The following is a 13,119-nucleotide window of genomic DNA, read 5'->3' as shown; positions in this document are numbered from 1 at the left end:
TTATCTGAAGTGTAAGGAGAGAAAACAGAGAACAATCATGAAATGTTACAGAAAAGGCAGAGTGAAGACAAACACACAGAAGAGAATAGGGGCTGAGAAGAGATGTTGTGCACAGTAGGAATCGAGAATTGCTCACAGCTTCTCATCTGCTGCTCTTAAAGCTGCCATTCTGCCCTTATCATCACATTTTGAAACTCTGTTCTTCATTTTGGCAATAGTAAAAAGTTCAGACCAGCATTTCTTGAATTTGTGTTCCACTAGAAGTTCTCCAGGCAATGCTAAACCACTGCTGCACATCTCTGTGGTGATCTTTAATGTAGAAGGTGATCCTGTAAAGGGCTGTGGAATTTCATAAGCCGTGCTCTGAGGGAAACACAGGATGCTGGCTCACCATTCCTTTGTGTGGTGGCTGAACTTATGACATGATGCCAAAAAAAATCAGCTGGAACTGCAGCTTTTCTCAGGCCCATGTCTGTGCTTCAGAGAGGAATTAATTTTATTTTACAAAAAAATGGCATGCTAAATCAGAAGAAATAAGGGTGTGGAGAGAAAATTTACACTGTGTTCGCTAACTCAGAGTGTAGCTGCAGGTGTGTCCCCTGACTTCTGCCTGTCACAGCCTCCCCTGCTATTAAATTGGAGGCAGCATATGACGGAAAATAATTTCTTTAAGTTTAGGTTCATTAATCATTCAGTATATTTAATCCCAAATATCTATGGATGTGGAATCTATATATGGTAATGACAGCTAATGGTCTCTGGATGCTTCTTTCAGAATGCAGCTCTGCAGCAACCTGTTCATCCGGAAATCCTTCCGCCCATTCAAATGCCTGCAGTGTGGGAAGGCCTTCCGGGAGGAAGGACAAGCTGGACCAGCACCTGCGGTTCCACGGGCGGGAAGGGAACTGCCCTTTGACCTGTGACATCTGCAACAAGGGCTTCATCAACAGTGGTGCCCTTGAGAGCCACATGAAGTTCCATATGGACCAGAAAACCATACATCCTGCATTTTCTGCCCCGAGTCCTTTGATCGCTTGGATCTGCTTAAGGATCACGTGGCCGTGCATGTCAATGAGGCTATTTCACCTGCCCCACCTGCAAGAAACGCTTCCCAGATTTTATCCAGGTGTGATGCTGTACTGATTTGAAGCACTGATTTGGGGGTCTCTCACAAGGCTGTGGGTTTGTCAGGTGTTCTCAGTATGAGAGCACAGCAGTTTCATTCTCACTATGTGCAGGGGTCCACCTCAGTCAGGAAATCGAAAAGGAAGAATGAGGCAAGCACTGCTAGGTGTTGTCTTATGACACTGACGTTCTCTGTCCACTAAATCATCAGATGTGATACTTCAATCTGGCATTAGAAGGCACTGTACTGCAGAAGGTGGGTGCCTTATTCCCAAAAAATGCCTGAAGCAGAGGTCCTGTCTACTACATCTCCAGGCACAAAAAGGAATTGTCATTTGCTATATTCAGCTTGTGCTTGAACAACATCTTGCCCTTTGTCATTAAAACTCTGAACGAAAAACTGAGTGGTTTACATCCTTTAATCCTTGCCTGTTTTTCTGTCAGGATCATTCATTTGAACAGCTTGAAGAAATGCCAGAACAGATCAGGATAGTCTGCTTCTTGACTTCTCCTCTGGGCTTCAGCTGGGCATTTTATTCTCCTCCTTGCACACTGCACTGGAGCAGTGAGTAATGCAGCTACTCTGCACTATGCTGAGCACTTGGACAAGGTCATTAGTAGAATTTTAAGATTCTATTTCCATGTCCAGTAAGAAAACCTGAGATGGACCATGCACATATTCATTATATTTCCTACGGACAAAGCAATTGATGTGTCTTACTGAGCTGCCTGACTGAAATTGAAATGTAGAAATACAGTTTAGATCAGTAATAGGAACAGATAGACTATCCACTAGGCTAAAGAGGAAAGGATGGGGGGAAGTGATTTATTAATATAATTCCATCCTGGCAGAAGTCCTTTATTTTCTGTAAATGTTCAACAAGGAAGAACACTGATGATTCAGAAATGCTGTACTGCAACTTTATTCCCTGTAAACTTTCCCATGCAAATTACTGAAGTCCCATGGCTTTTTCCAACTATTCAGTTGTATTTTTGACTTCTAAATTATTTTTTTTCTCTTCTTGCTATGTGAATAATTAAGACTAGTCACTGCTGCCTACTGAAATACTTCTGTGTGGAACAGGTAGAGCTGCCAAATCCATGTATGATCAGTATTAGAAGATGGTAAGGATTTAATTAGAGATACATTTCTGGAGTAGTGCTTGCATTTCAAATGTCAGACCTCATTAGTTCCTTTATTGGGGCGAGGAAAAAAAATCCCTCTAGATGTTTGAAGAGGTGAAGGATAGTCCCAGAATATGGAGAAGTAATTGCCATTCAGGAATGGAGTGCAAATGCCTTTCTAATTAAGTTTTTTTTTCTTTGCTAATTGTAATTGCAAGCTCATTGTGTCTGATTGAAAGGAATTAGTCCTCATGTTTTGGTTTCTTATAATGAAAGGAAGATAATGAACTTCAGATGAATGTGGCAACTCAAGGGCGATTCTGTGCAAACGGTACACCATGGACTTTCACTGCCTATTAAGTGAAACTGTGCAATGGCTGATGCCTTCAAGAGTCAGTCTTGAGGAAAACAAATCGCCCATCCAGATGAGTAATAAAGATGTTATGGCTTTATAGAAAACCATTGCTGAGATATCAACTATTCTGATCAAATACTTTTTAAACCAAAGCAGATTAGACACCTTCAAAACCTTTTTCTTTTCTTTCATATTGCAAAGAGTTTCCTAGACTGTGTTACCACTCACTTCTCTCTTGAATAAAACTTCATTTTTCTGTGATCTGTCATTTTAGGTCAGAAGCATGTGCGCAGTTTCCATTCTGAGAAGATTTACCAGTGTACAGAGTGTGACAAGGCTTTCTGCCGCCCCGACAAGCTGCGACTCCACATGCTGCGGCACTCGGACCGCAAAGATTTCCGTGTTCCACTTGTGGCAAGCAGTTCAAGGTGAGGTGGCTCTTGGCTGGATCATAACTAATACAAAACCCACTATTCCTTACCCTCCTTCAAGGAGATTAGCTCATGTTCTCAAAGGTGAAAGAAAATAACACTAGACTTGCCTGTGAGTTGCATGCATTTCTTGGTGTCCTGTGTGAGCCATGACATCCATTTCTGACAGAGAAGGGTCAAGGTCACCTCAGCATCTTATTTCAAAAGTGATCTTATTCCCAATAATTTAATAGCAAAGGAACTTTTATCTGCTCATTGAGAATTGGGGCATCATACACCTCCATTGCCAGGTGTTTGGGTTACATTGCTGTCAGTTCAGTTAAGAAACTTCTTGCTGATGCCAGTGAATTAATAATGTTCCTGGACAAGATGCTTGTGTCCATGGGCATCCATCTTATCAGCACACATAATCCAGGACGCCTTTCCAAATCCTGCCAAAACAGATGGAGCAAACTGTGAGCCAGGTAAACTGTGGTGGCAGCAGCCTGCTCCCTGTCACTGAGCTTGTGATGGACACTGAGAACAGGATACTTCTAGTTGAAGGGACACATTTTTCTGAGAGGAAGATTTCTCTTTCTGGAGAGAGATCCCTGAACAACTCAAACTGTAACTCTTATGCATAACAGGCATTATGGGAGTTTCTGTGATGTTGCTGACATTTTTCTCACCAATTTCTTTCTCAGAGGAAGGACAAGCTGCGAGAACACATGCAGAGGATGCACAACCCAGAGAGAGAGGCCAAGAAGGCTGATCGGATTAGCCGCTCTAAAACCTTCAAGCCTCGGATCGCATCCACTGACTATGAGAGTTTCATGTTCAAGTGCCGTCTCTGCATGATGGGCTTCCGCCGCAGGGGCATGTTGGTGAGTGCCTGGGTGCTGTTACAGCCTCTGTACTCTATTCTGATGGATAGGTAAGGAATAAAGATGAAATTCCAGCACTGGACACAAGGATTGTAAAAGGATTTGGGCTGGAAAGGACCTTAAAGTACATCTAGTTCCACCTACCTGCCATGGGCACTTTCCACTAGACCAGGTTGCTTCAAGCCCTGTCCAATCTGGTTTTATCTAGCCAGGATGCTGTGAAATGAATTTTGGCAAATTTTGTAGCTGAGTTGAGGTGATACATCTCTTTTTAAACCTGTGTGTTTTACCTCTTCAGCAAATTTGTGCGTTTTTGCTGTCTGTGCTGTACATCTGGTTTGTCAATACCATATTTCAACACTAAGTAATAGTGACTGATGTGTACTGTATTTAACAGGACGTGAGATGAAAACACTGCCTTGTTCTGTCTTACTGCCTCAGTTTTTCTGACTGTCTTTCCTGTTCTTTGTTTCTCCTCCTTCTCGAGGGTCTCTTCTGACCATATCTTGTCACTGCCTCTGGGGTAAAGGCTGTTCTGCCAGCACTACTTCACTCACAGATATCAGCTACAAGACAGTTTCTGGCAAACTATTTCACCCCTTCCTACCTAATTTTGGTTAGAGAAACTGTAAATGAGGTCTAGTGAGACTACATTTACCCTCAGGCAGTTAAATATGAGTGCACAATAACCCTTGCCAGCAGCAAATGCTTCCAGTGCTGCTGGCTTGCATCCTTCAGTTTTGGTTTGGCTGTTACCCATGTCTGGGAAGAAGCACCAAATCTTTAGCTTCCAGCTGTAATATGTTCTTATTCTCTGTTTCTCCTAAGGTGAATCATTTGTCAAAGAGGACACCCAGACATGAAATAGAAGAGGTGCCCAGAGCTCACGTTGCCCATCATAAAACCCAAACGAGATTACTTCTGTCAATACTGCGATAAGGTGTGTGGGAAGTCACCCCTCGGATGATAGCTTAGTCCCAGTCCTGGATTGCAACCAGTTGTCCTCTGCACAGAAGTCTCTGGTGGGGTTTGTAGCTTTTCTGAGGTGCTTGCTAGCAATATTCCTGCAGTACTGTCCAAAAAAAAGAGAAGACCAAATGCACTTAGGCCAAGGCAGTGGAATGCTAATGGAAAGCTGCAGTTTTCCTCCCTTCCTGCTGTGTATGGCATTGGAAAACTGATTACTGTTATTCAAGCAGACAGTCACTGACTCTTGGTCTTAGCCCAGGACTAAGTATCCTGTCTGTGTATAATTCCTGGCCAGTAAGTACTTTTGGTTTCTGTATCACTTCTAAAAGTTAGGTCTTTAACACCTTTTATTGTAAGCCACTTACTAGGTCATGTGCCAGTAATTCCCAGTAGTCAGTGGAGCATGAAGCTGCTTCTGCAGTGCGTTTGGGTTCTTGATCTTATTCTCCTTTGCCTTTTATACCTGGGGGCCTTTATTTACCAGGGAGTGTATTCTGACTGGCCTTATCCTCAGTATGTCTTTTGTGATGCCTCTTTCCTTTTGTTTGATGGGAGAAAGAACAGTTTTAATTATTAGATTAGTATAGGTTTTCCTCTTACCTCCTTGTCCTGCTTTGGTGTTTGGGTTGTGGCAAACAACATATTCTCAAAAGGGCTTCTCTGTGCTACACAAGGAATTAGTTGCTTTTACAGGTTGATGAAACACTGGAAGGTGTATGTTCGTGCCTTTGTTGTAATTGTTTGGGGATTTAACTAAATGTATTCTCTAAAGGAACATGCAACATTCTCCAGATCAAGATAACTGGTAGCTGTTTCCTGTGCAGACACCAGGTTTGCACATTTAATTCCAAATCTTTGCCCTGCAGGTGTACAAGAGTTGCCAGCAAACGCAAAGCACACATCCTGAAAAAACCATCCTGGTGCTGAGCTACCTCAAGCATTCGGAAACTGCGTCCTGCGGGCCCGGGAGAGCCAGATCCCATGCCTGAGCACCCACACCCAGCTGACAGGCACTATCGCCACCCCTCCAGTGTGTTTGTCCTCACTGCTCCAAGCAATACAAGCAGTAAGGTATGAGAGGTTCTGGCCTCAGACAGCCTCTCCCTGAGGATGCTCTTTCAACCATGGTCTCTGTCATCTGTCTGTCCACAAGCAGAGCTCTCTTCTTAGAGAGCTGATTTTGTGCTGTGTGCTGACAGTGCAGGCACAGTCTGCTTGTTTAAGGGCAAAAATTCCATGAATAGAGGGTTTGTGCTGAAAAGTTACCAGAGCACAATCATGAATGGAAGGGCTTGGAAACTGCTCTCTGGTAGTTACAGGGCAGATGAGCAGAGAAACAAAACACAGAAAGAGGACCTTTGGAAAAAGTCATAAAACACTTGTCTATGAAGGACTAAAAAGCTATTGAGGACAAAACGTCAGTGTCACTGTAATCAGCAGCAGGTTTGTGATTCCGTGTTTTCAATTTTGCTGGCCAATAGATCTCATAGTGTGAATCTTGATGCTGCTTTACTGAGGGAAACCTAAAAGCTGTGTTTGGCCAGGCTGCTGGATTTCACATGGCCCTGAGCAGAATCACTGACCATCCTTCCAATGCTCCTTTGCTTCTCTCTGCAGACAAAGATGGTGCAGCACATCCGCAAGAAGCACTCCAGAGTTTGCTCAGCTCCCAAATGCAATCCATGCACCACTGACAACAGCTGTCATCAGTTCAACGCCAGCTGTTCTCACCACTGACAGCACGACTGGAGAGACTGTTGTGGTAGGGGCTGGGGGCACACAAGGGCAGTGCAGGGAAACACCAGAACAGGAGCCTTCTGGTATTAGTAACCCTGGTTTATTTTGCAGACACCACCTTAAAACTTGTATTAGGACATTATTTGAGATCACTTCTGGTTTTGAACCTGTGTGGTCCAGTTTTGTACAGTCAGGAGCTGTCCATTTCTTTCTGGAGCTTTAAGGATTTGTCTTTTATCCCCAAATCCATTTCCTTCTTTCATTCAGACCTACTCCACATAATGAACTCAGGAATGCACATCTTATGGATTTCACTGGGAATTTTCTCCTTAAAAGAGATGCAGTTCTGGTATCAAGAGGACAAGTTTAACAGTGACTGGAGACTGGATCCAACTATGTTCAGGGAGTCAGAATAATTTTGTAATTGTTTGGACAATTACACACAAGCACAGCACTGAGCAGGATGAATATCCAGTGGCTGATCTCCCTACCATTAATGCATCAGCTGCCCACAGAAGTGAAAGCTGAGACTAAAAAAATGTGTCCTTCAGTGTTGTGGGATACTATGCAGTTTTAAAAGTCCTGGTTGATCACAGTTTAAAACTTTCTATCTAAAGACTAACTGCATAAAAACTGTTTTGCTTGGAAGTGGTGAGGTTCAATCAAGATGCTGTCGGCTTCATAAACCTGATTAAGTTATGTATAAATGTCTTTACACATTAGAAATACAGCTGTCACTCTGACAGGGTAGAAGAAAGGTAGAATATGTCCATGGACCACTTTTTGACTTGGAAACCAAGTCAGCTCTTCATGGATACAGGACTTTTGTTATTTAACAGTATACTGGTATGTCACAAGATGAAAATAATTATTTTTATTATGATACGTTAGCCATTAATGGTCCTGACTAGGATTTAGACAGAAGAGAGCAATTCTATTTGGTGATCCCTGGTGACTACTTATGACCCTGACCTCTGTACACATTAAGCTCTCATAAATAAATGACCAGACCCACCATAAATGTAGATAAAAGAACTACAGCCCCGAAGAAGTACATCAATACGATGATGATCTGTATCTCTCTCCCTGCTCAGACAACAGATTTATTGACCCAAGCAATGACAGAGATATCCCAGACCCTCACTACAGACTACCGGACCTCCTCAGGGAGATTACCAGCGCATCCAGTACATCCCTGTGTCTCAATCTACAACTGGCTTGCCGCAGCCTCAGCACATACAGCTGCAGGTTGTTCAGGTGGCCCAGGTGAGTAACCTGATGGGATCTTGCTGTGCTTTTGACCCCTTTACTACCAAGCCTGTGTATTTTTGGGGCACCAGCACACAGAAGTATGGTGAGGAGTAGTTACAAAAAGTGCTGCAGCTACTTTTATAGATAAATCAACTGATAAAGCATAGGATTCCCTTCACAAGCACTTGTACCGGGCATAAATAGTCCTTGCCAGCCTTGGTCAGCTTGCTGGAGACACATCAACACAGTCCTGATTTAGCTCTACCCATCTGTGCAGTCTTACTCAAGTTTGCTCTAGGAATGTTTTCCAGCAAGGTAGGTCAGTGGGTGACCCATTTTCTGCAGTTGGAGACTGATTTGTACTTCCTTGTCCTCAGTGAGTCAGAGCCAAAATTTGGGGGTACAGAGAGTTGTTGCATGTTCCCTTCATAGCATCTATTAGAATATTCATTCTCTTGATGCTCAACAGCCTCCTAAAAATGAAATCACAGGGTAACTAGAGTAACTGGTCTGAGGAAAATATCTCAGGCAGCTGTAAGAAACTGGTTACCCACTGGAGGAAGCTGAAACTACTGTGTGTTTATATTTTAATCTGAAATTCCTTGTTCTCTCTGGCCTCTCATTACAAGTCAGGTTATGAATTTGGTTAATAAAGGCTTACACAATGGCCCCAGTTGATAGTGACTGTGGCTGTTCTAATGATACAAGACAATGAATATAGATTCCTGCAGGTAAAATTAGCAAGATCTTAATTTTATACATATCAAAGACTATTAATTCAATTAGTGCCATTGATATCATTAGCAAGTGTTGCTCAAAACCTCTGAGTACTTGTCTTGATGCAGAGCTGTGTCAGACTACAGATTGGATATACAGATCTTGAGTATGTATACATTGTACAGAGAGATGCTTACAGAGCATCTAATCCTGGCTTTTGAACCTTTCGGTTTAGTCCAGCCACTGCCACAAAACAGCTTGTTGATGTTAGGCAAGTCTTTCCATTGGTATCACTGAGATAGAACCATGTCTATGCCATTACACCTGTAAATGTACTTTATTTCCCAGGGTACAAAGAAACTCAACAAGGTTCAACAGGTGTGTTCCACTAAGGCTCCTACTTCATTATTCCAGAACTTGTGTCCCAGATGAGGTTTACATGGCTGCTTTTGTAAAAAAAATTTGAGGTATAGACCTCTGCTTAATGTTTTTCCCCAGGCTACCTCACCTCACCAGTCCCAGCACTCCACAGTGGATGTTGGGCAGCTCCATGACCCCCAGACATACACCCAACATGCCATCCAGGTGCAGCACATCCAAGTCACAGAGCCATCACCAGCAACTCAGTCATCATCACAGGTATTTCTCTCTTCTCTTCAGAAAATGCCTTCTCTACCAGCCTGCTCAGCTGGCATATTGAATGTGCTGATGCAGGGGATAGTGTTTTCTTTGTCATTTAAAGGACCACACATGAAATGATTCTCACATTGAAATCATCAAGCAGTGCCCAGATGTCTCAGGGTATATGGGGATGTTTTGTTGTGGGTTTGTTTGGGTGGGTTTGTGTGGGTTTTTTTCCCCAAATATTATGGACAAAGGAGAGATAAATGATTGGAAACAGATACATTTGCAGCTAAATTAAGTTGGTCAGTTGGAAGATATAACTGAGGTATATAAGAGGTAACTGGCATTCCTCAAATATTTGAAATGCAGCTCTTTATGTCTTGGGTAGAATTTAGTTTCTAATCTCAAGTCTCTGCCATAGACTCACATTGCAAGTAACAATATCACTGTTTCAGTTTCTGGTCTGAGCTTATTGACCACAGAGTGACCAAGCTGGAGGAGAGAGAGGAGAGTTCTTGTGTTCAATATGCTCTTGAACCGGTCCTGTGTTTCCCTTAATGAGAAGGTTGTATTTTGCAATCCTTACTACACCAAGAACACTTGCACCTTTTCTTTCTGTAGGTTGGGGGTCAGCCTTTGAGTCCCTCCTCGCAACAACCTCAGCAAGAACTCAGCCCTTCACAGATGCAGACAACTACATCAACACCAAACCAAACCCTCCAGCAGCAGCAAGGCTCCTCAGTTCAGCACACATATCTCCTAGCAACTGGAACTCATTTCGGAGCTACTGTAAGTGTCAGCAGTAACTCTTAACTACTTGTCTGTCTGGCAAGTGTGTCTGACTAACACATGCCCCATGTCTCTAGCTACCAAATGGGACAGTGTTCTCAGAGCTCATTAAGCTTTGTGGTTAATATTCAAAGATATCAAGAAGACAGAGCATCAGACAAATGTAAATGGTTGTACAGCTCTTCCACTATCATCCATACTGACCCAGTACATGGTTTGGACCGACACACTGGGCCCCTTTATTCCAAGGAACTTGCATACAGCAAGAATCCATGTGTTGGATAGCTACTTATTCAAATTTGGATGCATGCCTGAAAGAATTGTGTGGAAGAGGAGTGTGACATGAAGATGATTTCTCATGTCCATGCAGTTCTGGATGGTAATTCTGTGATGATTCGAGTGAGAACAGAATGTATTTTCTCTGCATGGATTGCCCAATCTCCAGCTCGTGGTTATCTGGCATAATTCTGCTGAGGCCTGTAGGGCTCTACAAGCCCTTATACCTGAATTTCTATCAATACCCACTGTTTAAGACTTTAAATCTTTCTGAACATAAGACATGATCTTTGAAGGTTGTCTTTGAGTTTGACTGGAGATCTTGATTATCAATCGCGATTTTTTAGCATCAGAGATTCAGATGATGACCATTCCCCAAGGGCAGTACGTGATCACAGAGACTGCTGTGGGTACCCCAGTCACCACTGTCAACACAGGGCAAGTGAAAGCAGTTACTCAGGTAAGGAAAATCATCATGGCCCCTTTTTCATCCACAATATTATCAGGCATAAAGCTCTTCAGCTTGAAGGTTTAAAGAATGCCAAAATCATGACTGGGGAAAAGAGTGGAGGTACCAAAAGAGATGCAGACTGCACAGTGTAGTCTGCATATAACCATTTACAAGGCTTATGCTGTCTGGCTCTTGTATGTATGACTCCTTCCAGCTTAAAATCTTCACTTAATCACATTTGCAGAACAAAATTATTTAGTATACTGCTTAGTCTTAAAAGTATTCATGATTAGCACTGTCCACTAAACCAAATTTCAGAACAGCTTCTGGAAGCATTTCAGTAACTCTCTGTTGTCTCTAAGATTAGAAAATAAGAAGAGTTCCTGCTATTGCTTTTAAGCAATCCGCATAAGGAGACAGGTCATTGGCCTGTGTTGATCTTGATCACTGGAAGTGCAACTTCTCCTAGAACATGTGTAATACAGGGAAAAAACCTTTCAAATAGTTTAATTGAAAATTGCTGTTTTAATCTCTAGTAATGGTCCAATTGTGTAACGAGTTAGCCATTTGTAAATTAACCAAAAGCCAAGTAAGGCCAATGTCCCTTTGAATCAAAGATAGGCATTATGTTGCTCTCAAATGCATTTAAATTGAAACAGAGATTAGTTTAAAAGTTCCTTGTCACACCAAAATGTCCGCCAGCTGACTATTAGAACAGTTACAGAAGATACAGGGGTTATTAATTATTTTCTATATTCCCCATGCAGACTCACTATGTGATATCTGAAGGTCAGCCTGATCTGGATGGTAAACAAAACTCTTCACTCTCCAGTGAGGTTCAGGTGGGTGTTCCCAGCCCACAGCCCACACAGATCCCCTGGAATCCCAGACAAGCAACCAGCAGCAAACCACCCAGTACATCATCACAACCACCACCAATGGGAGTGGAGGGAGCGAAGTGCACATCTCCAAACCCAGGACTTTCTCAGCAGAGCATGACTGAAAGAGCCTCATGGTGCCAATTGCTTGTCCTTGCCACTTCCCTGACAGCCCAGATGTGGGGGTACCCTGGGACTCTATATGTTTCAATGTATATGCTCACATACCTTCCACTAAAATCTTGGAGGTCTTCTTAAAGCTTTTAGAGGGTTTAATTCACAGTGACCATGAAATACCCTCAAAATCCTTCTGGGATGCTTTTTTGCAGCTTTTAAGAAAAAGGACAACAGAAGTGAAACCTCTGCTGGCCCTGGACTTTGTTTTGGCATGTCTGCTGACCCTTATTTTTCCTTTTGGAAGTGTGTCCAGCAAACAATTTTATTTCAACTGTATGGGAAAAAGCTTGCCTAGCTGAATGCTTCCTGGCAGATTGTCATATGTATATTTTTAACAGGAGCCAATAAACAGGAGAACATTGTGTAAATTGCTAGAACATGGCAGAACTGCTTCCTGTGGCTTCTAGCAGCCAAAGTGAAGGGGAGCATCCCTTGCCATATTAACAGACTGCCTGCAGAAAGGAGCAGCAGCCAAGCAGTGGATCCTGGTGTCCCCATATGGGGATGGATTGAACAATGAAGCTGTGAAGATGTGCCGAAGCAGTCCATTAAATTATTATTTTCCAGCCCTCCAGAAGTGTTTACATGCTGTCTGCCCCACCCTGTTTTACCCAGCAGTTTCCAGAAAGCAGGAAATGCACAGTCTTAAACCCATGTTGTTTGGAACAAACTGATTGAATCCTAGGAGCACCTAAGGGTAATACAGAGCCACTGTTACTTCTTTTCCCTCCAGTGTTTGCAGGGAAATTTGCTTTTTTGCCTGTAAACAAACAAACAAACAAAAAGGCTCAGCTAAATCTGCACAGCAGCTAATGCCATGATCTAAGATAGATAGATAGTTGTGCCAGGAGAAAAATGAGGATACAGAGCCCTCCTAGCACTCCTCTGAAGGGACAGGACCATTATCTCTGTGGCCACCTCAAAGTAAACATATTTCTTCTCTTCAAGACTGGATGGAGAATTGGTTACTTTGATTTTTTTTCCAAATAACCTTGTTAACAATACATTGTAATTCCTTTTGACAGTTCCAGAAAACAACCAGCCCTGGACCCAGAAACATGCTAGTGGGCCACTATTTATCGGACATGGAAAGGCATCTGTGAGGGTTGCCTGATGTGATGACCTGGTCTAGGGACCAGGAGAAAGGGAAAGAGAAGGTTAATCTTTTAAGGCCATGTATTATGTTTTTCCTTTCATAGTTCTCCTTCACAAGTCATCTTGGTTGGTTGTTTAGGGCATTCTGGTGGTTGCAAGAACATGACTAGAACGCCATTGACTTCTGATGGGATATACTGTGTATGTCTGAAATTCCACTGAATGCCAGAAAACTCATCCCGAACATGTGCATGAC

General features: G+C 42.7%; 1 protein-coding gene across 1 annotated transcript in view; it reads left to right on the top strand.

Annotated features, from left to right (window-relative positions):
• Nucleotides 1-11,830, top strand: part of PRDM10 (PR/SET domain 10) — a 35,107-nt gene extending 23,277 nt beyond the window's left edge. The window contains 22 exon segments of the mRNA XM_066334691.1: nt 776-857; nt 859-999; nt 1,002-1,071; nt 1,074-1,136; nt 2,880-3,002; nt 3,005-3,033; nt 3,720-3,899; nt 4,728-4,748; nt 4,750-4,839; nt 5,667-5,852; nt 5,854-5,904; nt 5,906-5,928; nt 6,476-6,518; nt 6,520-6,630; nt 7,700-7,765; nt 7,767-7,871; nt 9,072-9,212; nt 9,819-9,951; nt 9,954-9,986; nt 10,610-10,722; nt 11,481-11,564; nt 11,567-11,830. Coding sequence (XP_066190788.1) covers nt 776-857; nt 859-999; nt 1,002-1,071; nt 1,074-1,136; nt 2,880-3,002; nt 3,005-3,033; nt 3,720-3,899; nt 4,728-4,748; nt 4,750-4,839; nt 5,667-5,852; nt 5,854-5,904; nt 5,906-5,928; nt 6,476-6,518; nt 6,520-6,630; nt 7,700-7,765; nt 7,767-7,871; nt 9,072-9,212; nt 9,819-9,951; nt 9,954-9,986; nt 10,610-10,722; nt 11,481-11,564; nt 11,567-11,716 — 2,038 coding nt within the window. The 3' untranslated portion in view covers nt 11,717-11,830.
• The last annotated feature ends 1,289 nt before the right edge of the window (nt 11,831-13,119 follow it).

This window comes from Sylvia atricapilla, chromosome 23 (genome assembly GCF_009819655.1).
Source record: "Sylvia atricapilla isolate bSylAtr1 chromosome 23, bSylAtr1.pri, whole genome shotgun sequence".
Lineage (NCBI taxonomy): Eukaryota > Metazoa > Chordata > Aves > Passeriformes > Sylviidae > Sylvia > Sylvia atricapilla.
This window is presented reverse-complemented; position numbering and strand designations above follow the sequence as displayed.